Source organism: Protopterus annectens, chromosome 11.part0, assembly GCF_019279795.1.
Source record: "Protopterus annectens isolate FY-2018-M chromosome 11.part0, PAN1.0, whole genome shotgun sequence".
NCBI lineage: Eukaryota > Metazoa > Chordata > Ceratodontiformes > Protopteridae > Protopterus > Protopterus annectens.
The window spans coordinates 553,045,063-553,071,447 of NC_056745.1; the positions used below are offsets into that span (position 1 = coordinate 553,045,063).

The 26,385-nt window shown below is 43.0% G+C and overlaps 1 protein-coding gene across 1 annotated transcript in view; it reads right to left on the reverse strand.

The window, feature by feature from the left end:
- The window catches only part of LEMD3 (LEM domain containing 3), a 1,135,447-nt gene that overhangs the window by 774,164 nt on the left and 334,898 nt on the right, over nucleotides 1–26,385 (reverse strand). The window contains exon 7 of the mRNA XM_044088062.1: nucleotides 18,415–18,516. Coding sequence (XP_043943997.1) covers nucleotides 18,415–18,516 — 102 coding nt within the window. The remainder of the gene's footprint in view (nucleotides 1–18,414; nucleotides 18,517–26,385) is intronic.

Sequence of the window (26,385 nt, forward strand, 5' to 3'; positions counted from 1 at the left end):
CTTGAGAATGTTGACACCATAGCCTTTTTAGATACCATTGTAGTTTCCCTCATATACAGTCTTGCATATGGAATTAGTAGAATGCATGAGGCCATGAATCCCAAGGCTTGCAGTATTCGCCTTGCAGACAGCAGGGGTTTTGTGGCCACTAGTTTGAAGTAAGTTGTCAAAATTAATTTGTTTCTCTGGCGTGAGGAAAGTCCTCTGGGAAGTTGTGTTCCAGCTTGCTCCCAGGAATACAATTTGTTGACAGGATACCAGATGTGATTTATTTTCGTTTATGGTGTACCCCCGAAAGTTAACACCTTTTGTACAAATGCCAGATGTATGTTCTGGCTTTCTGCCTGAATTAAACAATCGTCCAGGTATGGGTATATTTGAACATTTCTATGCCTGCAAAATGCAAAGACTAGAGCTAGGCACTTTATGAATACCCTGAGCACAGAAGATAAGCCAATGGACAGTGCAGAGAACTGATGGTGCATGATGGTTGGTTGAAGCATAGGTATTTTCTGCAAGATTCTCCGATTGGGATGTGCAGTTAGGCTTCCTTTAAATCCAGTGTTGCCAACTAGGCATCTTTGCCTATCATGGGAAGGAACTGAAGAGTTAGCATCTTGAATTTTAGAATCACCAAAAAGGTGTTTAGGATAGACAGATCCAGGATAGGACACCATGAGTTGTCTTTTCTGGGTACCAGTAAAAGTCTTGAGTAGAAACCTTGTCCCTTTTCCTCTTCTGGTATAGTCTGAACAGCCTTTAATCTTGAGAGTACTTGCTTTTGAGCCTCCACCCACTGATTTGGGGGTAGATCTGGCCAACCGTTTGGGGTTGGTAACGTGTGGAAGTGATATCTGTATCCTTGAGAAACTATGTTTAAAACCCACTTGTCCTGGGTAATGAGTTCCCAGTTTTTTGCTTGCAGAGCAATCTTTCCCCCTAAAGGAGCAGTCGCAAATTCAGTCCTAGGTCTCTTAGAGGGGGAAGGTTGGCTTTCCCCAATTAAAGTAATAAGGTCTTCAGCCATTCTTATTTGTTTTCTAGGCATAGAGGCCTGACCATGCGGTCTGGGCATCGGTTTCCTAGGCATGGTTCGAGTTTTAGACCTAGAAGAAAATGGCGTCAGTTTAATATGCAAGTCAGTAGGCCTGAATACACCCTCAGAAGCCGGTGCCTGCACAGCGACTCCAGACCCATCCAAGGTAGAGACATCCACAGGTTCCAAAGTTGAAGCATACTGCGGCATACCCGACTCTGAATGGGTATCAGTTGAGGCCTGCGTATCTGAAGTAGCGGGTATCAGAGGCTGCTAAAGCACCTCACTGAGTACCAATGAACTGGCGACTAGCTTAGGAGAAACTTTGTCGGCAGCTTTGGACCTAGGCAGCCTGTCTCTTCTTTATCTTTGTGTTTTTTCGGAATGTCGGCAGTCGGGTGGCTTACCGAAGACACATCTGGATAATTGAACAGACTACCGAAATATTTGGAAGCGAAAATGTACCGACAACGAATAGTTCGTGGTTTAAATAAGGCACAAAACTGACAGTGAGGTACGTCGTGGTCTGGGCCTAGGCAAGGAATACAGTACAAATGAAAATCTTTATGAAGTATTTGCTTTCCACAAGAAATACAATTACTGACTTTTACTGACATCGGTTTAGAGCAAGAAAAAGTTTCCCCAACGGGTTACTTAGCTTTAGTTGAAAACTTCGGTTCTGAAACTCGAAAATTAAAATTTCAGTAATCTGCCGACCGGCACCTGCAAACTGCTTCTGCTTCGGGCACCGCACGGCAAGAAAAACTGATATAATGGCATCGACTGCATGCTTTATACCCCTGACTACCTGACGTCACGGAAGATGAGACAGCAACCGACACAGGACCCAACACTTTGATAATCAGGCCGACTGGGCTACTGCAAGCAGATAATCCAAATGTGAAGACTGCAACAGTAAAAACACGAATAACATCTGTAGCAGTAAGTGGCTGGCCATGACAGGGCTCCCTAGGAAAGCCGATCTTGCAGGATGGCAGCTGCAAACCTTGCCCTAATTCTGGATGGAACTGTAATGCTTTTAAAAGGTGTGCACTGTGGAAAAAGTACCTACTTCTTAATAAGAATGAGTACTAACCCATTCAAGGAATGTTGTGGGTGGCTGCTGTAGCTCTAATGGAATGTGGCTTTACTAGACTTGGAACAGATTTACTAGGGGCAGAGTAACAGTAGCAGTTACTATTGTCAACCTACCGACAACAGTGTCTGTTTATAGGTTTCTTCCCCCGCCTTTAAAAATCTCAGTTTTTTATGTGCCTCAAAGAGAGTTCTCTCTCTCTTCCTTGTGGGTTTAGGGAAAAGCATAGGAAAGTGAATGGCCTGATTCAAAGAGATCTTACTGCTACTTCATGCAGAAATGAGTGGCTAGTGAGAAAGAACTCCCTTGCTTTTGAAAAAGATCTCGAATGGTTCATTGCATAACAGAATGCCTGCAATTCTGAGCGCCTCCCTAGCAGATGTCACAGCCACAAACTCCATCATCTTCCAAGACAGATATTTTTGGGAGGGGGCAAGTAGGTGGTCTAAAAAAGGGGCCAAGGTAAGCTTCTCTAACACACAGCTAAGGTTTCACAGTGGAACAATGCCTTTGCTAGGTTGACTGAGATGCAACACACCCCTTCAGAAACTGTGTCACTAATAGTTAGGTAGTCAAGCTGAGATAGCACAAGACAGGACAGTATTTAAAGACATGACAGGTAATTTAAGACTAGTAACACTCAGGCTTTGTTCATTTCCTGTTCCACTCAAGGGCACGAGAATCATTTCCATTTTGTTGCATACAATTTCCTTGTGTTGGGTTTCCTAACCTCTCACAGTGTTTAACACATCCTTTGAAAGCATGTCCCTGTATGGGATTAGCGCTTCATCATCTGTGCTGTCAGTTTTACGGTACTCAGGCTACACTGCATTATGGAAGTTTTTTTTTTTTTTTTCGTCTCAAGGAGGTACGCATGCTGCAACAACATTTTTGGTTTTGCCCTTAAGTTTAGCAGCACAGAAAAATCATGGCTGCATGGGCTTTAAAGTATGACTTCTGACGGTCTTCCTTAATCTTCTACACTATCCTGAGGAAAAAGTGCAAAAGGAAAATTATACAAAACCTGATGTGCCCAGCCCAGAGAGTATCTAATTTCCAGACTGTGCTGTCCAGCAGCAGAACCTTCTCAGCTGTCTTGTTTACGGGGTTAAGCAAATGTCTACTTCTGGCACACTCCCCTTTGTTGACCAGAGTCAAAGGTTTTGCTGTTAAACAGCTACCCATGTGGGGCTACACGGGATATGCTCAGCACACTGGCCTGAGGGCCAGTACCATCTCCCTGGCATCTCCCATGCCTGCACAGGATGTAAGAGTGGGAACACCCAGTTTTATTGATCTACCGCATTAGCACTGATGCAGCACAGACTAAGCCACAGGTAGTTCATCACCCTCATGTTACTGAACATTTGATGCTTTTATGTAAGGCAGATTCCCCATTATACATCACAAACAAAACCACCAATCTAATCTGTTTGCTTTTTTATCTTTTATACATATCTTACTAAAGTCAATTTCCTACATGTAACCATATAAATAGCTAATAGCAGGTAAAGAAAAAATATTCTTTACATATGGCCAATAGCAACTTCAGAATTCTTACATCACATCAGTCACAAACCTACCCATTTAACTTCTCTACCTTAAGGAGAATGTATTAGGACAAATAAATTTTGCAGTGAAATATTTGAATTTTTACCAGAGTCGAGTATAATGCTGCACGTTTTTGTCTGGAAGTTGTAGGGATGTGTTGAAGGCTTTATAAAAAGCTAGCAGCAGTAGAAACATACTTTTAGGTTTGTCAGACAGTGGTGTTAGGAATTTAAATAAAGGGTATGTGTCTAAACAAAATAAACTAAATGAAGGAATACCTTCAGTATCTTTTGTTAAACAATACAATATGTTATCTGAAAAAGTACTGCTGATAGTGGAAAGGAAATGGCAGTTATCACATGAAGATGTCTTCTGAATAAGAATTTAATAGATGCACCATTAATTTCCTGTTACAGGATGAGAAGCTGAGGAGAATCCAGACACATTGTCGTCTTGTGCGACCAAATGAAACAATGGGTTATCAGATGAATGAATATACCTTCCCCTGTGTTAACTGAAAGGTTTGTCAACATACAGTCCAAGTTCTGGGAAAAATCGATGGCAAGAAATATACTGCAGCTGGAAATTATTCCTTATAATACTGACCAAGCAATTTATGCTCAGAGTATTTATGGTCTGTTCTATACAGTGGAGACCAAAGAAATTAAGGCGAGTTGACAAGAAAATTTGGAAAATATTAGTCATGTAACATTACAGTTTTTGGAACAGTATCAGAAGTCGACAGTTTATTTAAAATATGCTTCTCTTGTGAGAGTTGCTTGTAATATGCAACAAGAAAACAGCTAAAAGATTTGATCTACAGGGGAAATTGTTTTAAAATGTGTCAATTTGAAGAAAGAAAAAAAAAAAAAAAAAAAGAGGAGATCTCCGAGGCAAACGCACGCAATCTCCACAGCCCTCCACAACGCTTACCATTCATAGTCCACACATCTCTCTCTCACAGCCACTAAGGCTTCACCATACACCCAACATATTAGGCATAGGAGACTCCATTGTGAGACTCACAGATGTGCCTCTCACCAGGCTGGATAAGGAGAAAGTCACGGTCGTCTGTCAGGTGGCAGAATCTGCCAAATCACATACACACTCAAGTCTCTCAACAAGTACTGTTATGACTCTGTCATAATCCATGCTGGCGTGAATGACTTGAGATGTACCTCTATGGACTATATGGAGAGAGACATGATTCAGCTCACTGATTGTGTGTCCCAGGCAGGTATGTCCCTAGCCTTAAACAGCATTCTGACTTCACCCAAAATAATACTTCAATACAAACAGAAAATGAATGGCTTTAACAACTGGCTTAGTTTCTGGTGTCATTCCAGGGGGATCCAGTACCTGACAGCCTGGGAAGATAAGATCAACAGACCATGATGCTTTGCCAGAAATGGCCTGCATCTGTCTCACCTGAGCTTCAGGCTTCTGGCAAAGGCTCTTGCCTCCCCCATACTGTCTTTTTTAGGAAAAGTCCTGAGGTCAATAAAACCACCATAAAAAATTTCAACAACATGCAAATTAAAGGTCATGCTGCTAAATGCTAGGAGTCTAAACATGAAACTGCACTCACTGCAAGCATTCTTAAACCCTGGAAAATGCTGACATCTGTGCAGTCACATAAACCTGGTTCAAAACTGCAGAGAGCACCCAAGCCTTACCTGGTTAACTCATACCATCATACATTCAGACTCCAAACTGTGGGCAGTACAGCCAAAGGAGGTGGAGTTTCAATATACAACATACATACCTCCAGGCTGGTCAAACAGCAGGACACACAGGAGACACTCCAGGTGCAGTTTAATCACTGACAAGACTCCTGCTCAAATCAACTGGCCCCCAAATCTGACTATGCCCAATCCGCCTATTTGGATCTGTTCGAATCTATCAAGATTCAACCATTTACCCTCATCCTGGGTGACTAACTTCCCACACAGATTGGAAGAATCATGCCAAAACACAAATGCTCAGATTCCTCGATTTTGTCAACGCAAATGGCTTGGAACAGCTAACAGATACCCCACAAAAGGTGAAAATATATTAGACTTGATATTAACCAACATGAGTCATCATCTCCCCCCAACTCGCCTCTAGCTAGGATCAGATGTAAAAACACTTCTCCAAAGCTGATTACAGCCTCCTTCCGGAGGGATGGTATAAACAACTTCAAAGCCTCCTCCCCTCTGTAGGAACTGGCACCAAAATCCAAAACTACACCACAGCACTATATGAGCATTTATATAGATGCATGGAATCAGGAATTCCTGATAGGACTAAATCATCCCCCACAAGGAAGAGTAAAACCTGTCTTGGTGGACATCTACACTAAAACTAACAAAAGGAAAAAAAATTGCTGTTCAAGACCAAGGAGGAGCAGGTGCTCAATTGGAAGCAATGTCTCCTTAGCCTGAACAAGCAAATAAGAGCATTAGTGAAATCCTCAAAAGCAAACTTCCGAGTCCAAATTGGCCACATCTACTAGAAAACATCACAAGGCCTTCTTCACATATGTCCGCAACCTCAAAGGTAGCACCCAGATCTGTACAGAACTTGTGGTCAAGGACACCACATACACAAATGCCATAGATGTAGCAAACTTGCTGGCTGACTGATTCAGCGAAAACTTCACCCCTCTGTCTCCCATCAGTAAATCAGGGCATCCCCAGTACTTGCCCCCTTTCCCTTATATTTGGGGAACAGGTCATCACTGCTCTCTCAAAGGCAAAAAATACAGCCTCCATGGGACCTGATAACATACCAGTCTGCATCCTACATGAACTCAGGCAGGAACTTACAGCAACATTAGGCGCCCTATTCAACCAAAGCCCGAATACAGACTTTGTCCCAACTGAGTGCAGAACACCCACTGTCATCGCTTTACACAAAGGTGGAGCATCCACCGATCTGGGAAATTACAGACCCATCAGCCTAACTATCCTGAACTTCAACGTCATGGAACGGATTATCATGGATCTCATTAACAAGGACACTGGCAACCTCCAAACACTAGATTCCACAAAATTGGCTTCATCAAGGGGAGGTCATGTCTGATAAATTTGGTCGACTTCTTGAGACAGTCACCAAAGCCATGGATGAAGGGAAGATGGTGCACACCACATACCTTGACCTGGCCAAAGCCTTTGACACTATTCCCCAGGCATAACAGATAAACACTCTCAACGAGGCATCAATCCGTATGTTACCAGATGGGTAGCAAACTGGCTCACTGAAAGAAGCCACCTCAAGTAGTAGACCCATAACAAGTGGCGTACCTCAGGGTTCGGTCTTTGGGCCTCTTATTTGGGATATACTTTTCTGAAGTGCAGGACAAAACTAGTGGGTTATGGCTGACCAAGTTTGCAGATGGCTGCAAGTTGGGTGTGGTCATCTATTCCCCTAGTGCTACAGACACCCTCCAAGAGGGTCTCACTCAAATAAGTGACTGGTGCCAGAAACATGGCCTCAAGCTGAACACCAAAAAATGCATAATCATCCCCTTTGGGGAGAGTGATGTCCCCACAAATTATCACATTCACAGGTGTGTACTAGGTTAATGGCCCTGGAGCCTTTACAAGCCTAGCACATAGAAGTGCCCTGGTATCATGCTGCCGACGTTCGTTCCCAATGTCCTTATCAAGTAGAGCAACTGGAGTGATCCCCGGGGTGAACTTTCTATTTCCCATCCAATCATCAAGATTTCTCTTGAAGAGGGCCAGTGAGATGCTCGGCTTGACATGTATGGGAAGTCTATTCCACAGCAGGGGCAGTGTCTCTGGGCTATATGAACCTTTCCATCCAGCATGTTCCGTTTGATTGTGGTAATGAAGTTGATGTCTCTGGAGCGTGTGGTGCGGAGGGATTGGGATTTCTTTAGATGTAGCATTTCTAACAGAGCTGGGTCAGACATGGCTTTGTAAGTCAAGCAGAGATCGCCTCTTAGTAGACGAAATGAGACAGAGAATAGCTGGAGTTATTTTGAGTCTGTCCATGTAAGACATGCGTTTAAGGACTAGGATCCTCTTCGTGAGGTACTTTTGTGGCCTTTCCAGCTGTTGCGGGTGTCTAGTGAGATGCATGCCAAATGAGCCATTATACTCGATGATTGGCCTAATGAGGAAAGAGTAGAGGATGCAAAACCCTTGGTAATGAGATTGCCACATAAGATTTCTGACCAGAGTGGCAATGTGGTGGTCGAAGGAGAGGTTGCTGTCAACCTGTGTCCCCAGATCTCTTATAACACCTTAAGTGTTCAGTGGGCACCCATCGATGTTGTAATTAGTGGGAAGTGACTTTTTCACAAAGGGGATGACTACGCATTTTCTGGCATTAAGTTTAAGGCCATGGTTTTGACACCAGTCCTTGGTCTCAGTGAGACCTTTCTGTAGGATAATGGCTTGCAGCTTGCAGTCATCTGCAAACTTGGTCAGCCAGAATCTCTCCGTGTTGGCCTGGACTTCTGAGAAGTAGATACCAGACAGAACAGGACCCAAGACCGATCCCTGTGGGACTCCACACGTGACTGCTTGGCAGTCTGAGTCTGCTACTTTCACACTGAGTTCTATCTGTGAGCCAATTTGCAACCCACCTAGTGATACAGGAGTTGATGCCTAGTTTGGAGAGTTTATCAATAATTCCTGAGTGGGGAATGGTATGAAAGGCCTTGGCCAGATCGATGTAGGCTGTATGAGCTGCCTTGCCCTCATCCACAGCATGTAAGCTGTATGAGCTGCCTTGCCCTCATCCACAGCTCTGGTGACCTGACTCATAGAAGTCAACCATTATTAACACCCTAAACACGCAATCAGTCTAGGGGGGATTTGGGCACCCAGGTTGATAGCAACCTGAATTTTGACCACCATGTTGTTTCCATTGTACAGAAATCCTTCTATATGGCCCCCCTCATAAGTAAGGACATCTCATCCAGGGACAAGGAAGTCATAACATCCCTGTATTCTTCCCTTATAAGGCCCATTATTGAGTACAATGCCCCTTTCGGCATGTATCTCGCAAAGCACATGCAGCAGCTGGAGAGGCCATAGAGGTTCCTCAACAGGAGAATCCAGGGCCTGAAACATCTACCATACACAGATAGACTAAAAGCCCTATCCCTCTACTCAGTTTCATGCAGACTCCTCATGAGGTGACCTCTGTCTGGCATGCAAGGTGATCACGGACCCCAACTTGATGGGACTGCTGCATATCCACAAGTCAAGCTCCAATCTAGTAACTCGCACACGTGGCCACATGGTCTGTGACATCAACTGGACTTGTTGGCAGGACAAATTTGTCTCCCAGAGACTCCCTCATCTATAGAACAGACAATTAAAAAAATCCCAAGTACGAAAGGTGCATCAAACAAGAACAAAAAATGAGGAGAATTTATGCACCACCAAGCTGAAACACTGTACTGTAATAATCTCCACAAATAACAGTGTGTTAGGCGTATGCACATATTTCTTGAAACAAATTATAAATTCCAAGATCTTTTACAAATATAGTGAAACACCAAGTCTATTTAGCAATTTAGGACAGCACTTACTTCATAGAGTTCTCATCAGCTGTGCTAACTTACTTTCACTCAAGTTGTAGTCTTGGTTAGTAGTTCCCTTAAAAACTTCAGGGGGATGGGCTATGACATGATTTGCTAAACTACTTTGCTGATCTCGATGAATAATATTCCTTTGGTGCCTTAGAATACGTTCTTTAAATCGTTGGTTCCTTTTTCCAGTATAAAATGCTGTACAGTCCTTACAGATTGCAATGTAGATCAGATGTTGTGAGGTGCATGTGGCCGAGACTTTAAAATTAAAATGTTGGCCTGATACAGGAGGGATGAAATTAGGTTCAGTGTTAATAAATTTACATGCCTTGCATCATCCACATTTCTTAGTGCCCATGGCATGGGAAGGTATAGCGGTCCTCCTTTATTACATAATAAACGTTTTAAATTCTTCCTATTTTTGAATGTAAATTTTGGCTGATCTCCCACTATGTTCCGTATTTTAGTGTCTTCCATAAGGACCGGCCAATATTTCACCACTTCACATATCTGGACTTTGTCTGTGCTATATGTCAGAGTACACCTAAGCTCATTTGTCATAGCTCCTTTCCTGTTATATAGTAAAGTAGTTCCAGTTGTAGTATTCCGATAATAGGGACATCCCTTATCTCTTATGCTAGCAATATCTTCATTATTAAAAAGATCTTTTCCTTTATAGTCCTGTAAGGACTGCACAGCATGTTATATTGGAAAAATGAACCAACGATTTAAAGAACGTATTCTAAGGCACCAAAGGGATATTATTCATCGGGATCAGCAAAACAGTTTAGCAAATCATGTCATAGCCCATCCCACACATAATTTTGTTTTTCAGGTTATTGAATTAATATCAGTAACCAACAGGGGAGGTGATATTAAAAATTTGACGGAGAATAAAGAAATTAAATGGACATTGAACTTAAAGGCACACAAGTCACTTGGGATAAATGCTGTAGTCCCTTTAAAACCAATCTTAAGAAATAGGCGTGTCTCAGCTAAACCAAAGTAAAGTACTCAATACAAGGAACATGATTAGTTCACAAAAAGGTGCGTGTAGATGGAAGTATCTGAATGGCTAGTAGTTATTTTATATTTTGAAACAAACTGAAATTTCATCGAACTGAAGAAGGCTAACAGCCGAAAGCGCTTTTCATGCGTGTTTTACTAAATAAGCTCACCACAGCGAGTTTTTTAGTTTGGGATTTATTTTAAAGCTTTTAAAGAAAACTATTATTCAGAACTTATTATTGTGAATTGAAAGCGGGTCAGCATAGCTGATGAAAGCCCTGTGGAAGTAAGTGTTGTTTTAAACCGTGAAATAAAATTTTTTTGTGGTTTTAAAGAGACTTGGACTAATGAAAAAGGGCTTCAATTTACAGTTTGAAAGCATTTGCTAACTTGGCATCAATCTTGAAGTTTTTAAGGGAACTACTAACCAAGACTATAACTTGAGTGAAAGTAAGTTAGCACAGCTGATGAGAACTCTATGAAGTAAGTGCTGTCTTAATTGCTAAATACACTTGCTGTTTCACTATATTTCTGAAAGATCTTGGAATTTATAATTTGTTTCAAGAAATACATACATACGCCTAACACGCTGTTATTTGTGGAGATTACAATACAGCATTTCAGCTTGGTGGTGCATAAATTCTCTTCTCATCTATGGAACAGACTCCCTCTCCACGTCAAAGTACCTCTTCAACCGCAACCTGGATACCTGGACGGGAAACAGAAAATATACCCCTGGAATTCCACCCATGTCCATGCTAGACAGGGGCATTGGGTGCTGACTTGGCTAAACTCTTGGCTAGGCTATTAAGGGTCTCAGGGCCAATAGCCTAGTAACCTCCTATGATCCTATCAGTGGGTTTTATGCGGAGCATAATCAAGTATTTCATTAGTATTTTAGTGAATTTTATGGCTGTTTTTTGAATGTTTCTTATAGAAGGTGATTTTTTTTTTTTTAGTTTGGTTTTATGCCCCATGGAAAGTTGATGTTGAGGTACCAGGAAAAATTAAACAGAAAAACAAAAATGGTGGGGAAGTTGAAAAGGACAGCTTCCACCTGCAATGTCAACAACACAGTTTCAAGTTAACAAGCCAAGAAGAAAATTTGTGTACAGTGGCCAGCACTTTTTTTTCTTATGGAGGTGGGGTAGCAGTGATGGGGTACAGTATTTAAATTATTGCCTCCTCCTTCATACCCACCCCTGACAAAGCAGGCAGTACTGTAAGTGGAGGTTATGAAAAAAGTACAGTTGTGTACCTACCATAAATGTAGATGTTCGAGTGTATTCACTGTTGCAGTCATTACAGTTGCGTTATCCTGCTGGCAGGCTACCCGCAGTCAGCCTGAATTCCAAAGTTCTGGTCCGGTGTCGGTTGCTGTTGCCTCTTCCCTGACGTCAGTGCACCAGGGGTAGAAAAAGATGCAGCCGACGCCATTTTCTTCAGTTTTTCTTGCCCCAGATGTCAGGTGCCCCCAAAAAGGGTAGGCTAAAAAAAAGTACAGTTGTGTACCTACCATAAATGTAGATGTTAGTGTGTATTCACTGTTGCAGTCATTACACTTGGGTTATCCTGCTGGCAGGCTACCCACAGTCGGCCCGAGTTCCAAAGTCTTGGTCCAGGGTCGGTTGATGTCACCTCTTCCCCAACGTCAGTGTGCCAGGGGTATAAAAGATGCAACAGACGCCATTTTCTTCAGTTTTTCTTGCCCCAGATGTCAGGTGCCCCCAAATAGGAAGGCTGTAAAAAAGTAAGCCAAAAAGCATGCATGTACTAAAATAAACAATTCCTTCATCTACAAGCAAATACACCACATAGGTTGTATAGAGGTGAGAAGTACAGAAAAGTCCCAGCAATGAAAAGGGGGGTGGTGGGAGGGTAACCTGGACTGCAACAGTGAATACACTCGAACATCTACATTTATGGTAGGTACACAATTGTACTATGTTCATCGTGTTTCACTGTTGCAGTCATTACACTTGGATTGAATCCCAAAGCTGAGGTTGGGTGGCTGGGCCTAAACAGGATTAGGAGAGGCTACCAGGCCCTGCAGGACTGCAGTGGCAAGGCCTGCTCTGGATTTAGAGTAGAGAGGTAAGTGGTAGTGCTTTGTAAAGGAGTACACTGAACTCCAGGTTGCAGCTTCTAAAATGTCTTTGGTTGGTACTCCTCTGAGAAAAGCTGCTGAAGTGGCTGCTGCTCTTGTTGAAGGTGGCCTAATGCCCTTAGGCACTGATTTGCCATGTTGTGCATAGCAGAAGCGAATGCAGTGTCCTATTCATTTTCAAATTGTCTGCTTTGAGGTAGGCTTCCCTTGTGATCCTGCAGCATAAGCTAGAAACAGCTGCTCAGTTTTTCTGAAAGCTTTTGTTTTGTCCAAGTAGAATTGTAGCTGCCGGTGCATGTCCAAAGTGTGCAGAAGTCTCTCCCCTTTATTCTGGGGATTTGGATAGAAAGTTGGCAAATGAATAGCTTGGTTAAGAGCCACACTGGAAACTACCTTTGGCATAAACACTGGGTTTGTCCTTAGATAGACCCTGTCCTGATGAAAAATGATGAAAGGTGCCACTGCCATTAGTGCCTGCAACTCTGAGACTCTTCTTGCTGAAGTTATTGCTAGGAGCAGAGCAGTTTTCCATGATAAGAATTTTATATCGGCTGTGCTGGCTGGCTCAAAAGGAGGCAGTGTGAGTTTTTCTAAAACAAAATTGAGGTCCCAAGTAGGTATTGGTGCTCTCCTTGGGGGTCTTATGTTTCTTGCCCCTCTGAGGTACTGCCTTAGTAGTGGATGCGAAAAAATAGGAGGTTCCGTATTGTAATGAGCTGAAATGGCAAAGGCATGGATCTTAATAGATGAATAGGAAAGGCCTTTGTCCAGCATCTCAGTTAGGTATTGTAAAATCTGAGGTATATTTGGAACAAGTGGTTCGAGTCCTTGGGCCTGGTTCCAAGCACAGAATCTCTTCCATTTTTCTGCATAAACAACCAAACCAAAAACTACCTCCAGAGGAAGCCTTAATAGGCAAAAATAGTAAAATGAAAAAAAGGCTTCCACCACAACGAAAAGTTCACTTTGAAATTCTGTTAAAATGTAGGCTTTAATAAAACGAAGAAATAAAAAGCACAAATTGTGCTATTCAAGTTGCAGGTCAAACAGGATCTGCATAGGATTTCCTAGTGCTGGGCCTCCTGGTTTTCTAAAATGACATCCATAACAGCTTTAGAGAGAGGTGTGGTTTGAGTGACTATATTTATCTGCCATGCAGCAAGATTTAAGGTTCTGAGTGACTGTGCAGAATCTGGTTGTTCTGTTGAGCCAGGAGATGAGGAATTTGAGGTAAAGGCCAGGCTGGGCCTTGAGACAAGCTCTTTAGGATTGGGTAGCAGTGCTGGTGTGGCCAGTGTGGGGCACTCAGGATCATTTTTGGCTTCTCTTGTCTGACGTTTAGGAGTACCTTGGGAAGAAGAGGCAGTGGAAGGAAGGCATAAACTGTCAGGGTTTCCCAGCTGAATGAAAGAGCATCCACTTTCCATGCTTGTGAGTGATAAGTCCTTGTGCAGAATTTCTGTAGTTGAAGTTGTGAGGGGAGGCAAAAAGATCTGTGTCTGGGCATCCTCATTTCCTTGTTATCATGTTGAAGATTTGTGGATCTAGTTTCCAGTCATGAGGATCCATGAGGTTTCTGCTTAGTTCGTCTGCCAGAGCATTTTTTTTTCCTGGCAGGAATTGTGCTTGCAGGTGTACTTGGTAAGTAAATGCTGTGTTCCACAAAATCATGGCTCGTCTGCAGAGGGGGTAGGAATGGGTGCCCCCCTGCTCGTTTATGTACCACATGACTGTAGTGTTGTCAGTCTATCAGCAGCTGTCCTGGATGAAGTAGGTCCTTGAAGGCTGTCAGGGCATTTTGTACAGCTAGCATCTCTTTTTGATTGATGTGAAGATGCCTTTGGCTTGCGGGCCATGTGGGCCCCCCAGGCATAATCTGATGCATCTGTTGTTAGTGTTTGCCTGGCTGTGGGTAAAGTGAATGACTGTCCCTTGTTGTAGTGACTGGCCTGTGCCCACCATCGAAACTCCTGTTGCAGGCAGGGAATGAGTGAAATTAATGACTCCAGGCTGTGGCAATGTTGAGTCCAAATACATTTTAGATACCATTGTAGTTTCCTCATATGCAGTCTTGCATATGGAATTAGCAGGATGCCATGTAGCCCAGAGCCTGCAGAATTTTTCTTGCAGATAACTGGGTCTTTGCTGCCATGCCTTCGAAGTAAGAAGTCAGTTTCCTTTGTTTGTCTGGTGTGAGATAAGCCATCTGGGCAGTTGTATTTAAGCTTGCACCCAGGAATATTATCTCTTGAGAGGGTACTAGTTTTGATTTCTTTTCGTTTACTGTGTACCCTAGGCAAATTAGTAATCTTTTTACAAACGTCAGATGCTTTAGTAGAATGTCTTTGGTCTCTGCTTGAATAAGGCAGTCGTTCAAGTAGGGATATATTTGAATTTCTCTGTCTGCAAAATGCAATTACTGGTGCCAGGCATTTTGTGAAGACCCTGGGCACAGTAGATAAGCTAAAGGGCAGTGCAGAGAAATGGTGGTGCATTGAGCCAGCTATGAATCTGAGGTATATTCTGCAAGATTGTCTGATTGGGACATGCAGGTATGCCTCTTTGAGGTCCAAAGTTACAAGCCAAGCCATCTTGCCCAGCATGGGCAGAAGCTGCTGCAGAGTCAACATTTTGAATTTCGGAACATCCAGAAAAGTATTTAGAATAGACAGGTCCAGAATTTGTATCCATGCTTTGTCCTTTCTTCGTACTAAGAAATGTCTTGAGTAAAATCCTTGTCCCTGCTCTTGTTCTGGCACTGGCTGAATAGCCCTCATGTCCATGAGAGATGAAACTTATTTTTGTGCCTCTGCCCACTGATTGTGTGGCAGGTCTGGCATACCTTTTGCCTTTGGAAGGGTGTGAAAGTGGAACCTGTAGCCCTGAGAGACTATATTTAAGACCCATTTGTCCTGGGTGATCATGTGTCAATTTTGTAAAAAAAGTGCTAGCTTTCCCCCTAAGGATGCTGGCAAAAGATAAATGCTTGGCATTGGCAGAGGGAAGTCATTGGGACTGTTTCCTAAATGGATGTGATTTGTCTTCTCTGCTTTTGGAGGTAGAAGCACCCCATTGTTTGGGCCTGTATGAGCCCTGGGGCTGTTGTCTGCCTCTAGGGCATCTGTAAATGCCTCTGTGGCCTGTCTGACACGAGAAAGGACCAATTCTTACAAGGCCAGTTCCTGCTAAATCTGGGTGGCTGTACCTATAAGAAAGCCTTTACTGTCTGCATAGATTTAGCTTTATCCTCCATTTTCTTCAACACCTCTTCTGCCTTAACACCAAACAAAGTATCATGCTGTAATGGAGCATCCAATAATTTTGCTTTAACATGATCAGGCAGAGTCTGTTCCTTTAACCAAGCATGCCTTCTAATGACAGAACCTGTTACAGCGGCCCTGCAAGAGGCCTCCAGTGAATCATAACCACATTGCAAAATATGTTTCCCATTTGTTCAGCTGCATGCAATAAATCCTGCATTTCCTTGCTCTCAGAACATTCAGAATTTGTCAACATTTTCTGTTTTAGCAGAGAAAGTAAGTATTGCTGATATTTAAGCATATGAAACTGACAATTTAAAGCCCTTACAGCCAAGGAAGCAGAAGTGTAAACTTTTTTCCCCCATCTGTCCAGTGCCCTAGAGTCTCTATCAGAGGGGACAGGGTTTTTTGCAGTAGCAGCCTTGACCCCTTTGGGACCCTGAGAAATAGTTTCAGGGTCAGCAGCAGGGTTTTTATATAGAAATTTATGAGAATCTGGACCTCTGTAGTATCTGTCTGGCTTAACAGGTGCAGGAGGTAAAGAGTCGGGAGACAGGCCGGACTCTGGAAATACATAATCTACAATGTCTAGAACAGGTGGAATAGCAAGAGGTCTGTGCTGAGGTAGTAAAAGAAATTCTCGGAGCCTTTTCTTAGAATCGGAGTAATATTGGCTCTCCCAATGGAAATGCTCCCTCATGGTATGCAGGGTTTCCCCAAAAGAGTAATCCTCAGAAGAAGAAGCTAAAGGGATATATTCTTCAGCATCAGAATACTCACAGGGAGGAATAGAGTATCCCTGTTCTGAAGAGGAGTCAGAAGAAATGGAAACCTGATCACAGGAATCATGTTCAGTGTCTTGCCTAGGCCGCTTATCAGGAAGCGGATGGGAACCCCTGATCAAAGTAATTAAGTCTTTGGCCATTTTGAGCATCTGTTTCTTAGGCATGGAAGTCTGTCCTGGAGAATGCTGCACTTGTTTCCTTGTCTTTAAAACTGTCTTAGTCTGTCTTGGATGCTGAAGTTGGCTTGATATAAAGTTGTGTAGGTCTGAAAACACCCTCAGAAGCCAATGCCTGCTCAGCGGCTCCAGACCCATCTGAGGGATTAGTTTCCGAAGGCCCAATGCCTTGAGTATCCAGAGGCCTAGTTGTCTCCATGTGGGAGTCGGAGGCAGCCTGTGGCTCTGAGGTAGCGGGTGTCAGGGGCTGCAAATGCGCCTCACTGAGCACCAGCAAACCGGCAACTGGCCTAGAAGAGGCTTCGTTGTCGGTTTTGGACCTTGGATGCCTGTCCTTTTCTTTTTCCTTGCGCTTTTTATGAACTCCAGTCGTCAGCTGTTCCGACGGCATTATATAGTTAAACCTTCGGCCAAAGTTATGAAAAGCAAAATCGTACCGGCGCTTGATAGTGCATTGGTTAAATCTAGCACAAAACCGACAACTAGCAATGTCGTGGTCAGGGCCTAGGCAAGGAATACAGTAAGAATGAAAATCCTTATGAGGTATTTGCTTCCCACATGAAATACAATTGTTAACTTTTGCTGACATCAGTCTGGAGCAAGAAAAAAGTTTCCCCAACGGGGTACTTAGCTTTATTGAAGACTTTGGATCTGAAATTCAATTTCGAAAATCTCAGGAGTCAGCCGACCAGCACTTGTGAACTGCTTTTGCTTCGGGCACTGTGCGGCAAGTAAGACTGAAGAAAATGGCTTAGGCTGCATCTTTTATACCCCTGGCGCACTGACGTCAGGGAAGAGGCGGCAGCAACCGATGCCAGACCAGGACTTTGGAAATCAGGCCGACTGCGGGTAGCCTGCCAGCAGGATAACCCAAGTGTAATGACTGCAACAGTGAAACACGATGAACATCACTATCAGGGACACCTGCAAGAACTTCCTACATGAACATGACATCAATACTCCGCAGATTTGATTAACACCTACCCCTGCCAAACCAGCATAAACCCAATAATCCAGTATGATGTACTTGTAACATTTTTGTTGAACATGATTGTTTCTTGGATGTACAGCCTGTGGTATTAAAACAGCGCAGTGGTAATTGGGCCAGAGCACCAAGAAAATGTACTACTCATTTCAAGTGTTTCAGAATCATCTTTGATCAGATCCATCAATGTGGATGTGACTTTAGATGGAATAGCAGATTATTACCCTTGGACGCTTTAGGAGTGTAGCACCCCATCCTTGCTAGGCACTGGAGCATGAACCCAAGCAATTTGTATGGGGACAGAACCCACAATCTTCTAATCTTCAAAGCTCCAAGTGACCATACTAACTGCTTAATCACAGATAAGGATGTCCTCCGAATATAAGCCAAGTTTGATGGACAGATACCTGCATCTTTGAGTCAGCAGAGGCTTGTGGGACATTTCAAAAGAAGGATGAAAGAGTTCTGTCACACTACATGAGAAACTCAGCCACCTACCTGCAACAAAATAGGAAACAAAGCATTAAGGAACAGAGCACTATAAATTAAAATCTGCAGGATAAAGCCTAAATCCTATGCTATGCCTTGCACATGCTTATCTGACAAATGATTTACAAATCCATAACTGTACAGTGCACACTGCATGAAACAAAAACCAACACTCAAATGTCAGCATAAGTCAAAAGGTACAAACATCTCTCACATGCTGACACAAATATCTAATAAGTGGAATAAACATTAGCCAAATGCCCTCATTTCAGGCCAGTGGTGAAATTAGTTTGGGGACAGGCTGAAACAGTATTTCCACATTTATTGTAACATTTTCAAACTAAAAATGCATTTTATTTTACTATACCTATGATTTTTTCTGCAATGTCATACATCTTTCTAATTTCCTCCTCCTCTCTTCTCCAGCGATATTTCATGTAAGAAAGAACACTCCACACTAGGCCAACACCTGCACAAAATGATCAAGAAATGTTAGTAAGCAGCTTTACTTCTACATCAATAATATTCACAGCTTAGTAAGGCAAAGGCCTCAAAAGCTGCCAAACGTTACAACATCCAATGCACTACAGCTAGGTGAAAGAACCTTTAACATTAATGCATTAAATAACAAACACAATTACATAGTCTAACAGAGAAGAATTAGAGCTACTCATTTTTTTCACTGTTGTTTTTACAGTCCTTTTTTTAACCATTATGATTTCCCTTTCTAGGCATGTTTCTAACATCAGCACTTAGCTCAATCAACAGCTCCTGCTAGCGTGAAATCTAAAGTAACTGGAAAACTTATTTTGGTCTAATAAAAGGTATTGCATCACACTTGTGTTCCACTTACTGTTTTTTTCCTGTTAGTAGACAAACATCACATTTTTCTTTTTTTATTTTCTATTTACATTGTATTAGGGTTCACATGTTGCAATAAAAGTTAATATTCCCCATCTTTTGTGTAATGCTCCCATCTCTCTTCCCCAAAGCTAACTGTTTTTTTTAACTACCCATTATTTTGATTTTTTTTAAATTACATACTAGTTCAATCTAATCTCCAAGGCTAGCACCATACATAACTTTTCCATAGCCCGTCTCTATTTTCTCCAAAGTTTTTCTCTATATTTTACTTTAACCTTCTCCCCTCCCTTCATCTCCCTCATTTATTTATTTCCTTTCTTCTCTTCAGACTTGTCTTGATTCATAACCAGCTTTTCACAATTCTCCTACCTCTCCTACCAACTTATCTTTCCATCTGTTATTTGCATAGCTTATTTTTTATTTCATTCAATATATTTGCATAAGTTTTTCTTTCATTTATTGTTGTAAAAATTATAACTGCAATACTTGTCTTGCTGTAATGTATATGCATGTATTTTTGTACTCTTTTTTTTTTTCCATAAGCTTTTCTCCCAAAATCTCCTACAAAAGTGGGTCTTGTGTGGTCCAGTTGGATTACAGTGGAAAAAAAACTAAATACATACAAACTGAAAAAAGTTCTGAGAGATTATTGGTTTCAAACATATGTAGAAAGACATTCTAGCACAAGAACTAGAGCTGAATGCAAAGTCAAATCACTGTCAAATTGCCACATCAACTAAGAGGGGTACACAGCTGCTACCATCTTGTAATTTCTAGCTTCTACTTTTAAGATTAAACACTTGAAGAACGACCATCTTTGGATGCAAAAGCTGTACAACGTATGTATAACAACTCCAGAAAGTGGGTCATCTACAGCAATTCGTCGTGGACAGTGATCGACATTAACACATCTTCAACCAGTGCATCTAATTACTGCCTGTTAAGTGCCACTGCATCAAGTCAGCACTACTTCCTCTCCTTTTTAGTTCTTCCAGCAAAAAACTATAGTAAAGATGAACAAAAATTCTGAGGGGGGGGGGATTTCTGTGGTCAGTAAATTATATAGGTACTCTTACTCTCTCTGGTTCCCCTGCCAGTCTGTGCAAACTTTTCCATGAAACCCAAAACTAAGAGCAAAGCTTTGTTTTGTGCTCGACAATACTGATAATCATTTTCATTCCATTACACTTAGTCAGTATTAGCTCAAGCCTATGTAGTTCTTTTAACTAGAATGGTATCCTACTTTTGGTTAAGAAATGCTTCTTGTATAAATTTGCAGGATTTCCTAGAAACAGGTTTTCTTGCCATTCATTAATGAAGCCCCTCACAAACAGGAGCAGATAGCAGGCACTGGGGGTGGGGGTAATTAACCAGCTATTAACCTAAGAGACGAATGAAGCAACATGGAAAACTCTGCCACTTCATAGTTTCATAGTATAGTACTAGGCTATCTGCCCTGGGGCATTTGTAAGCCTAGCCATAGTGATGTGGCTTTTGCCACCCCATGAAATGGTACAAAAAATGTATGGAATAAATTTAGAATACTGTGCCTCTGTCTAATAGCGACACAATGAAGGTCCCCTTATATAATAGAATTAGTTTACTGTGCCCCTGTCTAGCAGTGACACAGATGTGACCCCTGGGGTAAACTTACAATCTCCTATCCACTCATCGAGATTTCTCTTGGAGAGTCAGTGAGGGGCTCTCCCTAATACGAACTGGGATCTTGTTCCAAAGCATGGGAAGCCTCTGGGTTATGAATCTATCCCTCCAGCATGTCCTATTCATACTTGTGCCAAGGTTTAAGTCTTCAGCTCTAGTGGTCCTGATGGATTTGGGTTTTTTGAGGTGGAGCATGTCCATCAGATCCTGATTGGACATGGCCTTGTATGTCAGGCAGAGATCACCTCTGAGCAGGTGGTATGCTACTGAATAGAGCTGAAGTTTCTTTAGTCTGGCAGAATAAGACATATGTTGGAGACCCTTGATCCTCTTGGTGAGGTACTTTTGTGGTCTCTCCAGCTGTTGCAAATGCCGGGTGAGGTACATACCAAATGGGGCATTGTACTCAATCAATGGGTCTGATGAGGGAGGAGTATAGGGGTACAATGACATCCTTGGATCTGGATGTGAATCCCTTCATGATGAGGTGTGCAAGGTAGAATGTTTTTCTGACCACTTTGGCAACGTGGGTGTCAAATGAGAGGTCGCTGTCGATTTGGGTCCCTAGGTCTCGGATTACTTTTTCCGTACTCAGTGGGTTGCTGTCTATGTGATAATTTGTGGGTAGTTTGTTTTTCCCAAAGGGGATGACTATACATTTTTTGGCATTTGGTTTAAGGCCGTGACTCCGGCACCATTTGTCCATTTCCGTGAGGCCTTTTTGTAGGATGTATATGTCCGCTGGTGTATCGACTATGGCGCCTAGTTTGCAGTCATCTGCAAACTTGGTCAGCCACAGCCCTCCCATGTTTGCTTTAACATCTGAGAAATAAATGCCGAAGAAGAGGGGTCCCGGGACAGATCCCTGTGGGACACCACTTGTGACTGGCTGAGTCTGACATTGCTCCAGCGATTTTAACTTTATGGGTTCTGTCCTTTAGCCAGTTTGCAACCCATCTAGTGACATAAGGGTTTACGTTTAAGCTGTTGAGCTTATCTAGGATGCCTGAGTGGGGTATTGTGTCGAAGGCCTTAGCCAAGTCCAGGTAGGCTGTATGGACTGCTTTGCCCTCATCAATGGCTCTAGTGACTGTTTCGAAAAAGTCAACCAGGTTCAAAAGGCAGGATCTGCCCTTTACAAAGCTGAACTGGGTGGGGTCAAGTGTCTGTAGGTCCCCTATGTCTCTGTTTAGGAGTTCCATAATGATTCTTTCCATAGCTTTGCAGACCAGGCTGGTTACTCTTATGGGGCGGTAGTTTCCAGGGTCTGTAGAGGCACCCCCTTTGTGGAGTGGGATCACTGTTGCTGTACGCCAGTGTTCAGGTACATATCACGAAGTAAGGCTAAGGTTAAATAGCATTTTTATGTGTGGGTTTAGCTCCTCTTGGAGTTCACGTAACACGCAACCCGGGATACCGTCAGGTCCCATTGATGCTGTGTTTTTAGCTTTGTTTAGGGCGGTTCTCACTTGGACATCTGAGATGACAGGGAGATTACATTCAGCTGGGATAAGTATTTCTTCTTTTGGGGGTGAGGGAGGCGAGAAATTTGCACTGAACCTGTCAGCCAGAATGTTGGCAATATCTGTGGGTTCAGTGTATTTTTTGTTGTTGTGAACCAACTCTTTGAGCATATCTGAGGGTTTCCACCAAGGTTTCTAACATAGATGAAGAAGGCTTTGTGGTTATCTTTAGTGTCCTTAGCGATTTTTCTCTCAAAGTTGGCCTTGGATGTTTTTATGAGAGAATGTAGTTTTCTGCTAATGTTGATCAGAGATGTCTTCCCTTCATGGGATTTTGCTCTGACGTGCAGTAGCTTCCTTCTTTTGTTATACAATTTGTTAATGGCTGAGGTCCACCAGACAGGACGCTTGCCTTTGGTGGAGAGGGACTTGGATTTATTTGGGATTGCATGATCCATGCATTCTTGGAGATGTCCATAGAAAGCATTTGTGAAGGATTCGGCATTGTGGGATGTGGTATCCACTGGCACAGTGGGCTTAAAGGATACCATCTCAATCTTAAGAAGAGTGAAATCTGCTTTTGAGAAGTTTTTCACTGTGGTCTTTTGTGCTGGGGGTGGAGGTGGGATATGTATATCCAGGGTGATTAGGTTTGTGGTCAGATCTCACTAGTGAGGGGTATACTTCCGGTGTGGAGCATTTTGTCCCCATGTTTGTGATGATCAGGTCTAGTATATTATCTCCCCTAGTGGGAGAGGTGACTAGTTGTTCCAGTGCATTTGAATTTATGAATTCCAGGAACCTTTGGGCTAGGGTATTAGGGCTAGAATAATGTACCCAATCTATGTTTGGGTAGTTGAAGTCTCCCAGTATGATGGTATTTTGTGGTACATTCATATCCTCCAATGTCTTCAGGAAGGCTGAGTGGGGTTTTTGAGATTGGGAGGGTGGTCTGTAACATGCTACCAGTTGTATAGCAGTTTTGCCTATGGTTAGTTGCACCTGTATGGTCTCTGATGCTTCATGTGTTGCTACTAACCTGGAGGTGTGGGTGTCCTTGATGAATATGGACACTCCTCCTCCCTTTGTGGTTCGGCCCGGGTTTTGGGGCCGAAAAGCATGATACGAGGTATAGCCTGGTAGCGCTGGGGTGCTCTCAGGAGCCTTGAACCAGGTTTCAGTTACTGCACAGACGTCAATGTTCTCCATGCTGAGGAGTGCATCAAGTGCCTGCATCTTGAGATTTAAACTTCTGGCATTGAGCAGCATTACTCTTAGATTTTTTTCCATTTTTGTTTTCTAAGGAGGTGGGTTTGTCTTTTGAGCCTTGCCTAAAAAAGGCACTATGGGGGTGGCAAGAGCCTTGGCCAATATCCAGAAGCCCAGTGGTGACAGGTGTAAGCCATCCCTTGCGAAGCAGCGTGGCTTGTCCAACATGTCATCCCAGGCAGACAGACATTGGATCCCCCTTAGAATGACAGCAGTACTTGAGCCAATTATTAAAGCTGATCATCTTGTCTTTGTATTGTGGTATCATTCTTGGTGAGGGCAAGATGCTGCTCAGGGTCAGGGTCATACCAGCCTGGGCTACATAATCGGAGAGCTCCTCTATGTCTCTTTTCATGTAGTCCAAGGAGGTACATCTCAGGTCATTCACACCAGCATGGACAATGACGGAGTCAGCTCACAGTCACCCTCTCCTTGTTCAGCCTGGTCAGCGGGACATCAGTGTGTCTGACTATAGAGTCACCTATTACTAGTGTATCCGGCATGGTGTTTGGCCTTAAGGGCTGTGACTGGTTGACACATTGATTTATTGAAGTATGTGTTGCATGTGTTTTGTTTTGAGGTGGTGGATTTTTGGATGTCTGCTTTGGGAGCCTCTGTTGTTTTAGAGCCTCTGAGTATGTCTTCGTGTTTTTATGCGTTTGGTTTGCAGTTGTGGTAGGTCTATGTGGGACTGGGATTGTTGTGTGTGTGGTTACCATCTCCTCCTGTCTGGTCATGCCAGCCCTGAGTTGAGAGAGTTCAGCCTCCAGTTTGGCTATATAGTTGCATCTCTCACATGTATTTGTTGGGAGGAGGAGAGGGTTGTCTGTGTACATGAGACAATTGTAGCATTGTCTCAAGATACCCAGATTGACCAGCTGAACTGGAGAGGACGCCAGTAATCTACCACTCGACATGCTAGAACAGTATAAGGGAGTGCTGTACCTTTAAGGGAAGTGGATATTCACAGGGGTGGTAAGTAGATGTAGTGCTTTACTTAGTACGAGAGTGCTTACTTAGTAGAGAAGTATTGAGAACAAGTGCCAGACTTATAATACAGTGAGTAGTCTGATTATACTAAGAGTAGAGCTTCCTTAAGGGAAAATTTGAAGAGCAGACCTGGCGGAGCCAGAAGTTTAACCTTGTTTAACCGGCGCTGCGCTATGCGCACAACTGCGCAAAGCCGTGCAAACGGGGATTTTAAACAGTGAACTACAAAAGAGCTAGAAATGGTCCAAAACAACCAATTACTACAGCTTCTTGTGCTGAGGTCACTTCCTACAGGGACAGGTAGGCTGCTCAAGGCTCCCCACTCCCACTGGTGAGCAAAGAAAAGTACAGTTTTGTACCTACCATAAATGTAGATGTCCAATAGATATGCAACTGCAGTCATAACATATGGGTTGAATACCATAGCTTAGCTGGGGGAGGAGGAATGCTCTAGGAAAGAGATGGTGTGGCAATCAAACCCTGCAGGACTGCCGAAGCAGAGCCTGCTCTGGATCTGGAGTATAAAGGGAGATTGTAGTGTTTGGAGAATGTATGCACGGAGCTCCATGTAGCAGCTGGCACCCCTCTTAAGAATGCTGTAGAGGTGGCTGTAGCTCTGGTGGAGTGTGGTCTGACATTGGCTGGAACATTTTTCCCATGGAAGGAATAACAAAATCTGATGCAATGTCCAATCCATTTTGAAATAGTCTGTTTGGAAATTGCTTTTCCTTGTACTCCAGGGGCGTAAGCTACAAAAAGCTGATCAGACTTCCTACTGGTCTTGGTTCTGTCCAGGTAGTAGCAAAGTTGTCTGTGAATGTCCAAGGTATGCAACAGTCTTTCCCCTTTGCTCTCAGGATTGGGGAAGAAAGTAGGCAGGTGAATAGCTTGATTTAAAGAAACCCTAGATACCACCTTTGGCATAAAAGTAAGGTTGGTTCTTAAGGAGACCCTGTCTCTGTGAAAGATTATGAACGGTGGTATTGCCATTAGGGCCTGTAGTTCCAAAACCCTTCTTGCTGAGGTAATTGCCAACAGGAAAGCTGTCTTCCATGAGAGAAATTGCAAGTCCACTGAAGCTGCTGGCTCAAAGGGAGGTAGAGTCAGTTTTTCTAGGACAAAGTTGAGGTCCCAAGCTGGCACTGGAGCCTTTCTTTGTGGCTTAATGTTCTTGATTCCCCTGAGGAATTGCCTTAACAAAGGATGTGAAAACACAGGCGGATCAGTGTTATATCTAGCTGAAATAGCTGAAGCATGTATCTTTATGGAAGAATATGAGAGTGCATTCTGTAGCATATCTGCCAAATATTCCAGGACGAGTGGGATGTTCAATAATGATGCATCATGTCCCTTGCTGGTATTCCAAATGCTGAATCTCTTCCATTTTGCTAAGTAAACCTTTCTGGTGGATGGTCTTCCAGCTTTTGTTAATATCCGCTGAACTTCCTTGGAGAGAGATAGATTGAGGTTATTCATGGGATCTCCCAGGCTGTTAGCTGCAGCGTCTGAAGGTTTAGATGCACTGTTTTGAAGTTGTGTTGTCAAAAGTAGGGGCCATTGGGGAACGGCCCACTTTTTGTTGTGACATATGCTCCGTAGTAGTGGATACCAGTGTTGTCTTGGCCAGTCTGGAGCTATTAGGATCCCCTTGGGCCTCTCTGCTTTGATCTTTAGTAATACTGTGGTCATCAGTGGCAGAGGTGGGAATGCATAGATTTTTAGGAAGTTCCAGTTGAATGAAAGAGCATCTATTTTCCAAGCTTGTGGATGATATGTCCTTGAACAGAATTTTTGTAGATGACGGTTGAGGTGGGAGGCAAATAGGTCTACTTCTGGCCTGCCCCATGTCGAGGTGAGTTGTGTGAAGATTTTCGGATGTAACCTCCACTCGTGTGGATCTATGAAATTCCTGCTTAGGCTGTCCGCCAGCACATTGTTTTTGCCTGGAACAAACTGGGATTGCAACTGTATGTTTAGGCTCAGTGATTTTTCCCAAAGATTCATTGTCAGTCTGCAAAGGAGGTAAGAATGGGTGCCCCCTTGCTTGTTTATGTATCACATCACAGTGGTGTTGTCTGTCCGTATCAGTA